Raw genomic sequence first — 18,090 nt, 5'->3', positions numbered from 1 at the left:
CGCGGTGCGCCCCGCCGGGCCGCTCCTGCCTCGGCCGCCGCCGCGGCGACTGCCCCCGCCTAGACTGGCCGGATCGCAGAGGCTGCAGCGCGCATTTCGGCTCGAAGGAAGTTGACCGAGGCGGCTACCGCAGTATCCCCGGGTCCGGATCGCGCAAAGCCCGGCGGAGCCGCCCCCAGCGTGCCCCACTTTCCATCTCGGCTATTGTTACGGATTGTTTTTCTCCTGGCGATTCTTCCTCCGAAACTTACAAAGAAAGTGTTGGATTTCCCCTTGTTCGAACTGAGGAATTGCAGACCACCTCTGGGGAGCCGGATCTGACCTACCCCCAGTCCCCCTCTGGTACCAAAGTGCTTACTCCACTCCAAAGTGCCATGTCAGAACTGCTACCGGGAAGAAGGGGCTCCTGAGACGTGCCCACACCTTTGCACCTGCCTTGCGCTTCCCCTTTCTTGGCCATCTTCCCCGATCGAAGCAGCACCGAGGAAGCCCTCTTGGATGTCCTCCGTGGAAACTGGCTATCCGAGGCCGGATTTGGGGGAGGAATATTAGACTTGGAGGAGTCTGCGCGCTTTTCTCTTCTCGCGCCTCCCGGTCGCAGCTAGTTCACTGCTCGGTCCCTGAGCTCGCTCCTTCACCCCACCCACTTCCTGTGCTCGCCCGGGGGGGGTGTGTGCCTTGCCACTGCCGGAGTTCTGGGAAGTTGTGGCTGTCGAGGATGGGGGTCTGTGGGTACCTGTTCCTGCCCTGGAAGTGCCTCGTGGTCGTGTCTCTCAGGCTGCTGTTCCTTGTACCCACAGGAGTGCCCGTGCGCAGCGGAGATGCCACCTTCCCCAAAGCTATGGACAACGTGACGGTCCGGCAGGGGGAGAGCGCCACCCTCAGGTAGGGAGCTGTCTTTCGTCAATGAATTGACAATGATTTGTATGGGTTGTGGGGGGAGAGGGGCAGGGGTGCAGGTGTGTGCGCTGGAGCAGCTGGCACGGCGGTCGCTTGGTTCCTTGGGCTGCATGATTCATGGTGGAGTGCTCTGCCCCGGGAACGTGGTGGTGTTAGGGAAACGCTCAGAGGTTGGGGAGATGAGCTGTTTCTCAAACCTGGCCTCCTGGCTCAGGACTTGGTAAGCATGAGGGGTGGCTAAGGCAGGGAGTCACTGAGATTGAGGACAGTGGCATGGACGCTGTGTGTGCCCGAACCTGGTGGCCATGGTGATTGGGGAGCTGGCTGGGGCTCAGCATGAATAGTCATCTCTGAAGTTAATGAGTCCCAAAGGACGAGTCTGGCTTCGTTTGAATGCCTTCACTCTACCTGTGCCATGGGGGAGTTGCCAGTGGGCTCCTGTATTCTGTCAGACCTGATGTTTTGTCCTGAGCTTGACTGTGTCTGGGCTTTCCTGGGGTGCCTTCATGCCATGAGCTGGTGGACAGAAGGACATGGTTTTTTCCTGTTGAAACATGGCTTTCTGAGATTGAAGTCCTGGAGATGAGTCTGATCTGTCTATGGAAAATATCGTTTACTCTGGTTAGCTGTTCCCTCTTGGTTTTGTCCACTAAAGTGGTGTGTGCAAAACTCATCTACTGAACAGATAAGATATTTCAGTGTTGAGTTGGGTCCTGATTGGTTTCTGGGGTTAAGGCTTATAGAAACTGAGGAGGAGGAGAAGAATCTTGGCTATGTTTTGTGTAAGGTGGGACGAGTCTATGTCCATGATGATGCTGCCTACTGACACGTTAACGCAATGTCCAGTGTCTATGAACCGTATCACTCATAAGAGGGTAACAGAGAATTAGTGATTATAATGGGAAATCTTACTCTTTAGAGAGAATCAGTATGAGGCAGAAGTTAAGAAGGTTTATGAGAAGAATTATTTCTCTGCCTCTCTTTGATTTAATATGCCCTCTTGCATAAAGTTTTCCAAATGGACTGCTGAGCTGACTGCAAGGCACCGTGGCCATATTCCCATCCTTTGCATTTGAAGATTCTTGGAAAGATAACCCTAGTGCTGGGGTCCATTATTTTACTCCTGGTAACTGTTATTTTAAAATCACATTGTTTGTGGATGGTGCTCTTAAGGAAATATCCATAGGATAAAAAAGTCAAGGAGAGGGCACTGGCAATACAGAGCTGACTTGTCAGGGCCTTACCAAAGGAAGTGTGTGATTTAAGGACCCATGGAACGCCTAGAAGCATCGTGCTCCACTGTCTTTGAGGAACTAACCCCCAACCTCCAGTGAACTCCTGATTACCCACTGGCTCAGAAAACTCACCTCTTCCACTAAGCTCTTCAGCGACTACTTTGGACAAAGGTTAAAATATCTAATGGCCTCCCACCCCAGAATTACTGTATCTGCTTTGTCAAGGGATGTCATAAAGCTCTAAAAATGTTGTGATTTCAGACTGCTTAAAAGAGAGTGCAAAAATGAAGTCTTAACACAATACGATGATGAATTTAGTGTTGTCTGGATGTTCCCTTTGTCCCTAACTGTTAGCTGCAAGGAGTGGTCCCAAAGAGATAAAATAGAGACATTCTCACATGGAGACCGTGTTAGAAATAGAGGGGATGGTATTTTCAAGGAGAAGGTAGAAGGTAGTCAGCTCCGTGGACATTTGGAGATAAAGGAATGGTAAAGGGGCCTTGATAGACAATGGTCCCATATTATAAGGGGGACAATTGAAGGGAGTGTTGAATGAGCCAGGATCTGGTCTTCAGAAGGCAACTGCCTAGGCTCATGAGAATCAAGACTCTCTAGAGAGTGGCCGAATTTGGCAGATGCTTAGCCAGGGCATGGACTTTAGTTAGAAACAGCTTCTCCTTAAAACTGCATTATCATCAACTAGCTGCTTCTTTTTCTCTATCTTTCCTCCCATGCCTTTCTTGCTCACTCTGGGCTCCCCTGTCCCTGTCTCTTTCAAGCACTAATGTTTCTTTGAACTTTCACATCTGCTCTGGTCCTTTTTGGGTGTAGAAGCAGGACGTGGAATATGATGGGGCTTCCTCTCTAGACCCAACAGTGCCGTGGCATAAAAAGGCCCTCTTAGAACATCTCCTGCCATTCTCTGCCAGCCGCTGGACTAAATGTCTAAGTGCTATGCAAGAAGAAGCCACTTCTAGCGGATATGGCATGGATTAGAGGAGCTAGGATGTGATGGACACTGACCCACTGGCCATGGCCCTGATTTAGGGTGTGAATAGGACAGCAGGTGCATCAGATGACCTGCACAAAGGATCTTCATGCCTCTGCAGGATAACCTTCATTCTTCCCAGGTTCTCATGCACTAGAACAAGCAAAGTCTGCCATGCTGGGGTGTTCTTTTGTGGAGTTGGAGTCCTTGAACCCTCAAACACAGTCTTTGTAATTTGGTGTGCAAAGAAGCAAATAGGAATTTCAGAATGTATTTTGTTTGCGTAAAATTTGCTAAATTTGCAAACCTGATTCTAGGTTGTTGTAGTGTAGTGTCTCAGGGCTCTGGGAATTTGTGTTTTTATTTTTGTTTTTGGGTGCATTTTTTTTTTCTTTTTTGTGTATTTATATGGATCTTTTCTTTTTATTTTCCTCTTTCCCTTCATACCTTCTTCCTTCCTTCTTTCTTTTTCTCAGTGTCTCTCTCTCTCCTTTTCTGAGTCAGCCTGCAAATAAGCTACACAGAATACAACTAGAGAGGTGCTCTGGGCCTCCACTCTGCCCTGGAGAGTCACCCTCTCTCCACATTGCTGTGTGACAAGGGTGATGCTTGTAGTTTACTTCTCAACCAGCAGAGGACTTTTTGCTCTGATTTCATTTTATTCTGCTTTGTTCTCAGTTTTATTTTTTGAGGATCTCTTCCAGTTCTCCAAAAAGGAATGCTTTAGCAGCAGATTCTAATGTGATGAAACTTTTAAAAATGTTTTATTTCATCCAATTAGTGCTAACGATCCTTGTGGAGGTATTGGGAAACCTTTCACCCAAGGCTGCCACTGACAGCCTGAAAGAAATCACAAACCATTTGCTATCTCCCACCCTTTCTTCCCTCCTGCTGATAGTCTGTACACAGATTTTTTTTGGAAAAAGGATGAGGTTGTGTAAGACAGGATATATAGTAATAATACCATTAACCAAGGTTTAGGGGGCACTTGCTATGTGTCAGGGAGGGGTCTGTTTTTCATAGCATCTTACCTATAGTCCAGTTTCATAACACTAACATCAAACCCTAATAGAGACCCTGTGACTAGGTGCTTTTATTATTCCCTTTTTGCAGGTGAGGGAACTGAGGCATAGAGAGTTTACATTGTTTAAGGTTTTACAGGTAGGAAGTTTTGAAGCCAGCTTATGAAGCAGTAGTAATAATAATGTTAATAAGATGAATAGTAGTGTCAATGATTGGTCAGTTACTGTATGTGTTAAATAGTTTGTATGTATAGTAACATTCAATGTTTAAACAACTCCCTAAAATAGATTTAACTATCCCAGCTTTATTGCTGAGGAAGCTAAGGCCCACAGAAGGGAAATTAGGTTATATCACACAAGTAGTAAGTGGTGGAGCTAGAAGCTGACTCAGGACTCTATTCCCTCATTCTGTACACTACACTTTCCCCACTGCATTCTGTGTTCTAATTCCTTGCTGGTACTTAGTGTCTCCTTTGGTCATTCTGGCTTAGACCTTTTCCTGCAATGTTGTTGAACCTTCTATGTTTTTTCTCCTCATGCAGTGGGGAACTGTTAGACAGCAGAGATGGTATCTTGTAATATCATGAGCACTATATACTACCAAATGTTTATGAAACAGACAAAATGAATGGAAACAAAACAAAAATATCCCCCAACCTATATTCAGCTTATCTCTTTATTGCATTTCTCCATCATTTTACTTTAAAATTCAGCTATGGTCAACCAACAAAGGTTTATTGAGTAGTTCTTACATGAAGGGTCCTGAACTCGGTTTTGTGGTATAAAGGTCTGAGGCTTGGACTTCATACTCCAGGGCCTTGAGTCCAACTCAAAAGGCTGGGCTGTGGACAAAGAAGTAACTGACAGGTGAGGCAGAGTGTGCCCATCAGGAAATGGGTGATATGTGTGTGTGCCTGTGTGGTCAGAAAAGAACATTCTGTTTCTACTTGGGATGGTACTGAGCTTCTCGGTGAAAATACTAAGAAAAAGTGAGGAGCAGGAGAGCCTGAGGTCCCCAACTATGTGGATGTCATTAACTGGAGACCTTTCACTAAGTGTCCACCTATTGCGTGGCAATTCTGATTAATGTGTTTCATATTATCATAGATTCCCCCAATAAGGCTACAAGTAGTATAGTAAATTATTTCACTGGGATCATCTGTGAAGTGAGTATCAAAAGCTGAGTTGTACCTTTTGGCACATATCTAGAGTGTAGGCTTTGCCATTGCACAATGTTGGTTTTTGTTTTTTTTTTAAGATGAGTTAAGAAGAAAAGATCTGAGAAATGTATGAGATTCAAGTTGGATTTTGATATAGCAACTCCATGGAATAGCACAGAAGAATGTGTTTTTAATACTTGAGAAAGCCCATGGAGTCCCCTTCTAAACGTAGGAAGCTGTGGCCCTTTATTCATATCATGTTAAATATTTACCATTTCACTTGATAGCAGATGGATTCTCTCTTTGTCCCTTCGGCTACCCCATGACCTCTTGAGGACAGACTGATGTCTTCCTCATGTTTGTATCCCAGTATCCAGCACATGACTTGGCCCACGGATGTTTCTAATAAAGTCCGAGTGTCTTTTCTGCCTGTCTTCCTGGCATTTCCTCCACCTCATGAAAGCAGAAAATGAATTCTTGCTACAGAGGCTTTCTGTTCGTGGTCCTCACTATTGGGGATACCCTTACTCCTGTTCTATCCATGGACAGCTGTATCATTTTGGCCTCAGCTCAGATGGAAACCCCTCACTGAAACCTTTCCTGACACCCAAGTCAAAATAATCCCTACCACTTGTACTTGTACACTGGCATTTCATCTTGATTTTTCTTTTTTTCTTCAGAGCAGTCATCTGTATCTGAAGTTTTCCTACTCATATATTTGGTTATATGTTTATGATCTGTCTTCCCCAAATGGACTTTGACTTTCCTGATAATTGGTACCTTCTCTTATTCAGCACTATGTACCCAGGGTTAGGCAAATAGAAAGTGCTCAGTAAATAGTTGTCGCATCAATAAATGAAGAGAATCTGAGACCACTATCTTCTTCTCCTTGTCCTTCTCTGTCCTTTTCTCTTAGTTGTCTTATGTTGTACTTGCCCTGGACATGTTATTGGCTCACTGTCATTTCTGACCAGGCCACACAGATGTGTGAGGTTGTTCTTGTGTGAGGCTGCTCTTGAGGAAGTTACAATTACATATAAGTGATTGGACTGGTGTCTTTCTGTCAGGGACGCAGAGGGACCACATCATTTGTCGGTTATTTCATAGCTGCACCCAGGTCACCTCCCTACCCAATCCTTCAGCCTTTGAAGAAGAGCTCCTTTCTGATGAGGTGTTCAAGCCCGGGGGGATCTCCCGGGTGGGGAGATTAGCATTTTCAAGATAAGGAGGGGTACCAAAACGCACCTTTCTGCCCAGCCTTCTGTTTCTCTCTTTGGAGTTTGCTAGCAATGGTTGACTTGTGGTGTAACTATTGATCCATTCTTTATGAGTTAACTCATTCAGAATAGCAATGCCGCTCCGGAAGCGTGTGCTATTCTGACTGTGTTGTCTCCTCCCAGGATCAACCACTGTGTGCTCACCTCCGGGGCTTGCCAGGCATCCAGCCAGTGGACTGTGGCTCAGAAGAGCATGGACAGATGGGGTTGTGGAGGGAGGCTCCTGGAAGCATACTCAGCCTTTTGAGGAGCCAAAAACTAAAATGGGAAAGCTAAAAACCCAACCAAGCATGGGGCAGAAGGAGAAAGGATTATGCCAGTTGTCATGGGATCCTGGTGAGGGGCACCGAGGGACAGCCTGGTTCTCCAACATTCCTCACCTACAAACGTAGGTGCTCTGCAGAAATGTTGCTTTTTTTCTTTTGAGTTTGAAAGGATTGCAGAGATCTGGTTCCACCACCTGGTTTTACAGATAATGAGATAGTGATCTAAGTCTTGCACAAAGATGCCTTCTGGAAGGGTGAGGCGGAGCTGAAATCAGCGCATGCTTCCTCACTTGGCTATGACTCCTAGCATAGGGCTACCTGTACCTGAATGAAAGCCACCTTTTCCTACTAAGTGCAAAAGTGTCACACTGATAGCATCATGACAGTCAGCTAGCATTTGTCACTGTGATTGCTTCTCACTGCTGGTTGTGTCTGGCGCTCAAGCCTGCATTCTTAGCCTTCTGCTCCACCTCTGATTCCATATGGGACAACTGTTTACTGTACCAGACTCCATGCTAAGCACTCTACTAGCAGAGCCTTATTTAATCCTCATAGCTGCTCCAGGAGATGGATGCAATTATTATTCTGATTTTACAGATCAGGAAACCAAAGCACTGAGAAAAGTGAGACATTTTCCCAGATCACACAGTCAGATGATGGCTGAGCCTGGGGCTTGGAACCAGTTTTATCAGACTCTAAGCTGGTTCTCTTTTTGTACCACATGGCTTTTCTCATTCCATCCCTTCTTTGCTTCATTGCCAAGGTGTACTCCTTCTAGAAACCAGGTGAATTTGGTTTTTCCTCCTGGTCTTGGAGCATAAGAATCTCCTTTCTTGAAGTATTTTAGGAATGGGGTATGGGAATGTTTAAGCTTTGATGGCATGAAGACACACAGAATAACCCAGCTGGCCTCTTCAAGTCCCTTCTCATTAGACAACCCTAGAATCTCCATAGTTTGTTCAGAGTAAGTCTATTCCAGGTTCTTCTACCAATCTTTTGTTTCGGATTAGCAGTCTTGGACTCTCATAGAGTGTTAGCAAATCGTCAGACATTGCTGTGTATTTCTCTGGTAGTGAACAAATCAAGGTAGAAACACAGTTCTATGAGGATCCCGTAAGCCAGTGTATCTGGCTGTCCTGGCAGTGGGAAGCAGAGTGGGTGAGACCGTGCCCTACAAACTTTCTTCTTGGTTTTACTAGAAGTAGTACCATTGGTATCTTGTGACATGGGAGAGTTTTGAAAAAAAATTATAATTAGTGTTAATAGTGTATTTATTCTCTTAGGTTCAGTCTCCACTGATGGGTAAAATATAACATTATCCCTGCATTATTTGAGGTTACTTTGCTTCCTTTGGATAAGGTTGATAGGTACCCATTATGTGTAGCAGATTACTGATAATAAATAAACAATGCAGTTAAGATCATATAGAAGGTCAATTAGTACTGCTTTTAGGAACTTAAGAATTGCTTGAGTTTAGGACACAATTTCCAAGTTGCAGGTGTGCACCGATGAGGAGGAAGCAATAGGAATGTTTAATGGGAACACAATTGATAGAGGCAAAGATTTCCAACAGACAAGACCTTACTGACTCATATTCTAGTGGGAGTGGCATGCTAGAAAGAAAACGGATTAGGAGATAGGATTCTGCTCACCCTGACTTAAGCACAGTGTCTGTAAACTGTCAGGCAAAAGCTTTTAATCTCTCTGTATAAAGAGGACAGTTATTACCTACCTCAAAGGGTTATTTTTGGTTAAAATGAAATATTTTTACACAAAGTTTAGTGTATATCTATTACTTCCTTTCTTTCCATCTGTATATACACATGCACACATATATATGTCTGTATGTTTATATATAATATTCACACATTTGGAAATTTTCATTATACACTATTGTAGTTTAAGCACCTATATAGCTCCCCCTTGATAGATACACTATGTCACACTTCTGGAAGATCTACAAAGAGAGGAATGCCTCTCCACCTACCCCTAATTGTGTTTCTTGACACATCTGTTTAGATCCTAGGACTCTTCTTCACTTCAAATAATTTCCTGCACTGTTTTATTTCTGACAGGGAGTTAGAATAAACATATTTCTTATTTTTCTTACCAAAATTGTTGCATAGAAAGTTGTGACAGTTCATGGCTCTGAAGATGAATTTCCTACCAGAAAAAGCCATAAGGAAATCTCTATAGAGGCAGGTTCTCCGAAACAAATAGTGGGGTCAGGAGTTCATGTACAGATTTAGGATGGGTAGACTTTTTTTTTTTTTTTCCAATGGGAGACTGATTTTTCTGTGATAATTCCACTGGAATCAACAGACAAATAGAGGTAGGAATGCCCTCACTTGGGCGGGGGGTGGGGAGTTAAGCCCTTCTAGTTTTAATGTTCTCTGATTGTAATTTTTCCATTCATTCAAATCTGGGCATTCAGAGGCCAGCTCAGGACTTGCACATTAATGGGGGAAATTGAGAAGAAGTCTTTCTGCAATTGGTACTTTTTCTTCTGTCCCAGGCTGGGGCAAGACCCATGCACCTGGCATTAGAGACTGCATAAATCACCAGTGGAGCCACAAAAACAGTCCTTTTCACTTCAACCATATGTCATGGAGCTAAAATTAATTGAAGTTATAGATAGAAGTCTCACCCTTTCCATATCTGACTTTCCCAAATCTCATTGATTCACATGGCTGTAGTTTTTGGGCTTATTTGGGCATATTTGGCCAACTTGCCCTCTTCTCAGTGTGAGATGCTTTGGCTCAGAAAGCGTTTGGGATTTAGATTTGTCTTATAAAATGAACATATGAATTCATCTTACAATTTTGCTTGTGGGTTTCTTTTGTAAATAATAGAATTTTTAATGAAAAAAACATCAACCATTAGACTGATGGAAAAGTTACAAAACTGAAATCAACAGTCAGATAGCGCTTTGTTGGCCACATATTGATAAAGGAAGATAATGTTAGTGGAAATATAATTTCTTGAGCTTCTCTGGCTTTCAAACAGTCTCTAATGGAGTGGATGAGTGGAAAAGTGCATTCACACTCAGAATAAGCATCTTTGGACAAATTTACTCATCAGGAAAGCCAATCCAAAATAATTCTAACCAGTCAAAAGCAATGAGGAAGGAAGGAAGATAGAGAATACATGCAAATTCTCATTAATTTGGTGCAGTTATTATACATAAAAACTGGAAAGGATAATACTGTGGTGTGGGTTGAATTGTACTCCCTACCAGAAGAAGAAAGGTACAAAAGAAAACAAAAGGTATGGTGAAGTCCTAACATCTAGTACCTCATAAAGTGATCTTACCTGGAAATAAGGTCATTACAGATGCAATCGATAAAGTTAAGATGGGATAACACTAGAGTGAGGTGAGCCCCTAATCCAAGATAGCTGATGTCTTCATAAGAAGATGTACATAGGGAAAGACAGTGGACACACAGGGAGAATACCATGCGATGATGAAGGCAAAGGCTGGAATTATACAGCTGCAAGTCAACACATGCCAGAGATTGCCAATGCCCCACCAGAGGGCAAAGGCAAGGAAGAATTCTATCCTACAGGTTTCATAGAGAGCATGGCCCTGCCAACACCTTAATTTCATACTTCTGGCCCCTTGAACTGTGAGGCAATAAATTTCTGTTGTTGTAAGCCATCCACTTTATAATGCTTTGTTATAACAGCTCCAGGAAATGAATGCATTAGGAGAAAGAAATTACAAAGGAAGATTTCTGTTAAGTAATCATCACATATAAAGGACCACTGAAAATCCACACTGTCACCCACTGTGACACAAGCCACTGCAGTCCATAGAGGAGGGGTCAGAGCCCTGAATGTTCTTGGCATGGCAGTTCCTGTCCTAGTCATAACCCCACAAGCTCTTCATTACAAATATCTAGGAATCTGATCTGGAGTAAAACTATACTCAGAGCTCATTACCCTCTTTTTTTTAAGAGACCATCAGGACAAGACCTGGAGTTCCCACTGCTCAGTTATCTCAGCAACCTCAGAAGTCAAAGTCCATTCCTCAACCTAAGTTATGTTGTCTACATTCTTATTATTACCATATAGTCTTGTACTTCCAATGATCTGAACCAAAGTCCGAACTGCAGACTTCCCCTTCATTCTCCAGACCTTTCTACTTACTGTCTGGGCTTCATGATCTGTCACCAGCAAATCCCTACCTTTCCAGTCTTTCCCCTAAATGTTCTGTTTTTCCTGAGTTGTTTCCATTCCTAGAGTCATGTCAACAGAGACCGTTTCCTTTCTTTTTTTTCCTATGCCCTGCTTACCATGAGCCCTGAAAGTTGGACAGATATCCTCCTTGCTGCTCATTGTGACCTCTGGACATTCTTCTTCTGGCTTTCTCAGAATCCCTTACTCATGTCTGTGTGTGGGCCGTGAGGTTACATTACCCACAACCGTTCTTGCTGGGGCCTTCTGCTCTGCCCTGAGAGTCATTCTCTCCTCCAGGAGCTCCAGATCACAAATCCTAGTGTTAATCCCCAGGGCTACATGTATGGCTCAGATGTTTCAAACTCAGTGCCTCCATCCAGAGCTCTTGATACCAGCCCCATTTAGCCCACCTCCAGCCACCAACTTGCTCTTCCATGGTTGTCTCCCCCAAGCCCCGCTCTTAGGAATGGGCTCCACCATTCCTCCAACCATGCAGGCCCAAGACCCAGTAAATACACATTTTTTCCTTCTTTCCTATGCTTTATCTAATCTATCAATACATCCTGTTTTTCTTTACTTTTAAGATCTATCTTGAATCAGACCACTTTTACCATCTCCAACCCTATCATTTTAGTCAAAACCACCATCACCTCACTCCTGGATTATTCCAGGTGCATCTCATCTAGTCTTCCTGGACCCCTTCTGCTCTACCAGAGGCCATCTCTCTCCACCTCATGACTCAAATTTAAGAACATTCCTCAAATCATACCACCTTCTGTTCAAACCCCCATGGTGGCTTCCAGTAATATTTAGAATGACATACACACACTTCAATGGTACAAAAACATCTTATTGCCAGTGCCTGGGTGGCTTACTCAGTTAAGTATCAGACTCTTGATTTCACCTCAGGTCATGATCTCACTGTTCATGAGTTTGAGACCCACGTTGGCCTCTGCACTGACAGTGCAGAACTGCTTGGGATTTTCTCTCTCCCTTCTCTGTGCCCCTCCCCTTTCCTGCATGCTCTCTCTCTCTCTATCTCAAAAATGAATAAATAAACTTAAACAAAAAAGCTTTTATTGCCTGTTGCCTGCCTACCCCTCAGAATTTCCCTCTATCACATCTGTTTCACTCACAAGGATGCAGTTCACTGAACTCTGTTGTTCCTTGAGCCCACCAGGTCCATTCTTACCTGTGGAAATGCTCTTCTGCCAGGACCGACCACAATTTTGTATGGCAGGATATTCATGGCATTTGTGTGTCTGCTCAAATATAACCATTCTCAAAGAAGACTTTCCAGACCGTGCTGTTTGAGATATTCATACCCCAAACCCCACTCCCCTGTGTTTCCCTACGTAGGTTTAATTTTCTTTATCACCCTTAACACTCAGAAAATTCCGTTATTTATTCATCCATTATTTATTTATGGCCTCTTCCACTAAAATGTAAGGTCCCTAAGGCTACTGACTTTATTGGTCTCATTTATAGTGGCTAAATTATGGCCTGTAACATGGCATATATTAAGAAATAGTTGTGGAGTGAATGAAAACTTTATTAGGGACAAAAGTAAGCTGCTAACAGTGAAAATTATTTATCTTTTATTAGAAAGAGGGGACTTACATAAATATCTGAATTGGCAAAGTTTGGGTGTTCCTAAACAGGGCTCCAATGGAGTGGGCGTGATCTGGCCATAGTTCTGTCATCCGGGACCTTGAGTGGGACAGGAAGTTGAGGGGAAAGTATGTCAGGGTACTCGGACACGCCTCATAAAATCTACATGGGCAGAGGCTAAAGGATCTTTAAGTTTCCACTTTCACAAGAGGTTTAATAGAAAATCTAATGAACACCTGGAAATAAAGATTAGTTTCTAGTTCGAGTCCCACCATCATGGGGGAGGGTAAGAAAATGGCACTTAGTCAGAAATCAGGCTGTGAGTCTCACTTCTAACACATTATTCCATGTCCATTATGTTTCTTTTAAAACTATTTACTAAGGGGATTCTACCTTATTTTTTAATGTTTTTATTCTTTTTTGAGAGAGAGAGAGAGAGAGAGAGAGGCAACATGAGCAGGGGAGGGTCAGAGAATGAGGGAGACACAGAATCCAAAGACAGGCTCCAGGCTCTGAGCTAGCTGTCAGCACAGAGAAGGGGGTTGGTTCTACCTTAAGGCTACAGAACATGATGTCTGAGCAGAGGGTCTGGAGCCAGGCCCCTCTCTGGGTTCAAACCTTGGCTTTGCCACCTCCCTGTTGTGTGACCTTTGCCATGTTGATTAACCTCACTGGGCCTCAGTTTTTTTGTTGTTTGATAACAGGAGTAGTGAGCCAGGAAGGATAGAGGGAGTATTTAAGAGCAGTGTCTGGCAATCAGTAAGTGTTGGCTTCATAAGGCAGCGGGGGAAGGACACAGCATGAAATGTATCTGCTGTGGACAAATAGTACTCCTTTGAATCGAGTGACCCCGGGTGCCCTGGTGGAAGCTGATGTTCCCGCAAGTCCTGCACCTCTGTGGTGGACTGATTTTGAAGAGTCTCAGCAAGGGTCATTGTTTTTGGAAGGTGAATAGTGTTTGAGGGCTGGGGTGACCTGAGTCTCAGTCCTAGCTCTGTCACAATTCACCATGGGAGGCTGCTAAGAAAATTAGTGTGTTTCCCTGTTTCCCAGTTTCCCTGTGTCTGAAATGAGAAGGCAGGATGTGACCCCTACTGCTCTGTTCAGTTCTTTACATTTGAGGAAGAGATTGTTAGCTGTTCAAAAATATATAGGTTGTTTATCTTCCTCCCTGGGCACAAAGCTTGACTCCCATTTCGCAGGCTCTTTTGAATTCAGGTGTGGCCACATGACCAAACTCTACCTGGAGGAATGTGAGCAAAAGTTATGTGCAGATTGGCCCAAAAGCTCCCATATGAAATACTTCATGCTGTTTCTCTTTACGCCATCTGGATGTCGATGTCCAAAATTACCTTGGAAACCCATGTCCTGTAGGACAGATGCTCCGTCACCAGCCAAGGCATTGAATGTCTCCACAGAGCAGGGCTTCCACACCCGCCCCACCAGCTGACCCAGAACCTCGTTGGTTGGATTACTGCACGAAGGAAAAGTACACTTCTGTTGTGATAGGCTTCTGGGATTTTGGAGTTCACTTGTTACAGTATCTAGCATTAAGCAATCTAATTCCACACTACTATTATAATTCCTATTTTCTGATTTCAACTACATAGAAATATACAGATTTCTTTAAAAAGTCCACACTTAAGCACTTATTAAAATCTCTTGGCAAGCTTTTTGGTGAGTTTTGCATGTATCTGAAAGTGGAAACCATGGCCTTTTCAAACTGAAGCCTCAAATGTTTGATTTTCATTTGCTTGACTCTTTACATCTCTGAAGCAAGTAAAATGTCTGCTTTATAGATATGTGAAAACCAGTGACAAAGAAAAAATTTACCTTGAAGTAAATTAGCACATGTCCATAATGGATATGACTGGAGACATACCATAATTAGTGAAAATACGTCTAAGATGACAAATTGCTCATTAATGGCTGGAGGTTTCTTACTTAGTGTAACCTTTTGTGCTAGAGATATTCCAACACTCAGTGTTTTAATTGACACACAGTAAAGAGACAGATGGGATGATTCATAAGCTTTTTTTAAAACAATGTTGAGAAAAAGGAGAGGAACCCGCTGTCAGAGGTCAGATTTTAGAAGTGTGATCAGGTGGTGGGGTAGTCCCATGTGCATTTGAGTTGAGGGGGAGGGAGGTCTGGTGGGGAAGGGGGAAGGCAGTTGTGGTAGATCTACAAGGAACAGAGAATGCAGACACTTAGGAATTTAAAGTGGCTCTGTCCAAGATTTTGCATTTCAAGGGTCAGGAATCTTGTCTTATTTTCATTGTTGTCTCCAAATGATGTACAGCATCTGGCACATTATAGGAGCTTAATGCATTATTGGAGAATAAATGGATGAGCTTCCTTGTGTCACTTTAGCACTACTTCCTATGTATCTTGTACAAGCCAGGCACTGTACTAGGTACTGAGTTCCTTTTTCACAAAGAGATTTTAAGTGAAGGGAGACAGGCTGCAGCTTGTATGAACTAGAAAAAAAAAGGTATCCTCTTCCAGCATACAACTTAAACAGACCAATTAGAAATAGGTGCCCTTCCTCCAGTCTGACAAGTCAGTCCCAAGGCCTCTTGGTGGGATAGACAGAACTATGAGTTTTTAACTCTCTCCATTCAGCATCCTTGAGCAGTACACTACCTGCACAATTGTACTTGGCAGGTGCCAGTTTTCACTAAACAAATAAGTAGACAAGTAGACAAACAGTGCTTTGTGTATTGGAAAGCATTATGCCAGAAAGTAAAATGTGTGTAATGGACAGTACCTTGGGGTGCAGGGAGAGGGGTGTTTGCAGGGTGGCCAGGACCATGGTACGATCCCTATAGGAATCAGCAGGAAAAACATTCTAGTCATCAGAGGAATCAGCAAGTTTCATGACCTATTGAAAAATGAGCTGTACAGGGGTGCCTGGGTGGCTCAGTCAGTTAAGCGTCCAACTTTGGCTCAGGTCATGATCTCACAGTCCATGGGTTCGAGCCCTGCATCAGGCTCTGTGCTGACAGCTCAGAGCCTGAAGCCTGCTTCTCTCTCTGCCCCTCCCCAGCTCACTCTCCTCTGTCTCTGTCTCTCAAAATGAAGACATAAAAAAGAAAAGAAAAGAAAAATGAGCAGTACTAAAAGGAGGCAGTCTCAGAATTGAAGAAGGTGTAAGGAGTAAAAAAAAAAAAAAAAGACATTTGGGCCTTGAGCGTCTGTGAGCTATATAGTATAACATCCAAATTAAGGAGCAAATGATGATAGCAGCACATATTTTAGGAGATTAGAAATAAATAAAAATCCCACATAAACAAAGACAACACCTGTGTTGATTTTCTTTGCTGTGAATAGTTTCCATGTGGGTACTGTCTGGGTTGTTACAGCGCTGTGGTTCTGTGGCAGCCAATATTTGGTGCCTCGCCCCCGCCTCACACACTCCAGCCATATGGGTCTAGTGTTTTCTAACTGAAATGTCATCCTTCTTTGGTCCATTATGCTTTGTCATTGCCATTTATCACATCTGAAAATTATAAACATTTAAAATCTGCATAATATCCAATTTGACGTTTTACCTGTTGCTGTTTCCAGGATATTACGTTGTGAAATTAAGCCGGCATTTTATGATCCTGTGTGGATGTGTGTGTATGTATAAGCAGACACATATTTGGAATTAATGGACTCATAGAAATCAGAGATGGATTAGGCCTAATGAGCTGTTCAGAAGAATTATTTAGCGCATATTTCATATCTCTATTCAGTAATCAAACCTACACACTGCATATGCTAAGAAGGTGAGGTTTTTACTTATTTTTTCCCAGCCCTTGGATCATCTCCATTTCTGTCTGAAAATTTAGCATTGCACCCCTAGAGCATTTTGCACCAACTTTATTAAGCATTCAGTTTGACATTTCCCTGCCCTTAGGGTTATCTTTGGTATTGAAAAAACTAGTTGCTTTGCTTGTTACCATTAATGTATAATTAGTAATTGATGCAGGGCTCCCAGGATCCCGCCGGGATGCGGGGAGGCTCAGAGAGGTGGTGGGAGTCCTCCAGAGACTGAGTCCAGCCCCCTCCCAGGCCATTCCCGTCGCTGGGAGAGAGGAGCCTGACCTTCAGAGCTTGCTGAGTGGAACACTTGGAGAGTTAGCCTGGATGAGAGACTGTATTGGAATATTTTTCCAGAGCACAGGATTTCTCTTCCTGCCTTCCTTTTTCACTTCCTGCCGGATGAGCACTCGCTCTTGGTCATTGCCCACTCTGGTTTGTATTAGCCTTTCAACCCTTAATGTCCAACAGACCTTCAAAATTCCATTCACAACAAGGTTTTCTCTACTAACTAAAAGGGGAAATGAAAGGTGAGATGTTTGAGAGTGTGGAATTTTAACCAGAGAAGGATTGCTTTTTTGGAGCTGTATGTAACAGAGACGTGGAATTATGGGACTTTAAAGGAAACCCGGGAGGTGGCTTGACACATTGTCAGCATCCCATAGGCGGGTGCCTAGCATGTAAATGTTCTTTACGGCTTGTTTAAGTATAATGTATAAATACCTAAACATATATACTCAGTTCTCGTTAGTCTACATAAAACATGCTAGTTGGAATTATTCTTTAGTGGGAATAAAGGCACTCTGGCTTTAGAACCTCATTTGTGAAATTATTAACCTCTCTGAGACTTTATTTTCTTATCTGTGAAATGGAGCTAAATAACACCTTAATACCTACCTGACAGAGGTGTTGTAAGAAACAACAAAGCACAGCATCATTAGCAGCATTTAATATAAACCTTCGTGTGGGTCATCTTATTAATAATCATAGCTGTTTATGATAATTGTGTAAGGTAACTTGTAAAATCTCAGCTGTTGTGCCTGCTATGTATTAAGCATTACACATATATTCTTTAATAATACATTAAATTAGCAAAAAGAAAAACAACGTTAAAACTATTTCTATTGATGGAAGATTGATGGAAGATAGGGTGTCACATCCATATTGTGACTCTTGCCTGGATTTCCAGACACAAACCTCTCCTGTTACTCTTGTCTGTGTTTTGTCCTGCTGCAAAGGTACCCTTCAGGAGTTCCAGAACACCTTCTCTGGGGCTCACTTAGCCTGATTGCTTTTTCCACATCCTTCTCCCCTGTTCCTATTCCTCTCCTCTCTCCCAGGCCAAGTCTGGTGGGAATCCTGCAAAGAGCATAATCTCACTCTTGATCTTCAATCGGAACAAACCCCTTACTCGCCCAGATTCCCATAGTTTGTTTATGACCACGAGTCATTGGCTCAACAAATAATTATCCAACACCTGCTAAGTGCCAAACATTTTTCGAGACCCTGGGATGCATGAGGACAGCCAAAAAAGAAGTGGTTAGCTCACACAAAGTCAGGTAGTGACACACACTCCCAAGAAGAAAGCCAGTAGGCAAGGGAAGAGAGACATGCAGGGTAGGTGATAATTTAAGGTTTTTTAAAA

The 18,090-nt window shown here is 43.2% G+C and overlaps 1 protein-coding gene across 5 annotated transcripts in view; it reads left to right on the top strand.

Moving 5' to 3' along the window:
* Nucleotides 1-18,090, top strand: part of NTM (neurotrimin) — a 938,616-nt gene that overhangs the window by 541,064 nt on the left and 379,462 nt on the right. For 3 of the 5 annotated variants that reach the window (XM_029956913.1, XM_029956914.1, XM_029956916.1), the window contains exon 2: nt 801-885. In XM_029956913.1, coding sequence (XP_029812773.1) covers nt 801-885 — 85 coding nt within the window. Of the gene's footprint in view, nt 1-19; nt 886-18,090 lie in introns of those variants that run through there. The other 2 variants (XM_029956917.1, XM_029956915.1) reach the window with 1 other exon arrangement.

The sequence above is a fragment of the Suricata suricatta genome, chromosome 11, assembly GCF_006229205.1.
Source record: "Suricata suricatta isolate VVHF042 chromosome 11, meerkat_22Aug2017_6uvM2_HiC, whole genome shotgun sequence".
In the NCBI taxonomy this organism is placed as follows: domain Eukaryota; kingdom Metazoa; phylum Chordata; class Mammalia; order Carnivora; family Herpestidae; genus Suricata; species Suricata suricatta.
This window is presented reverse-complemented; position numbering and strand designations above follow the sequence as displayed.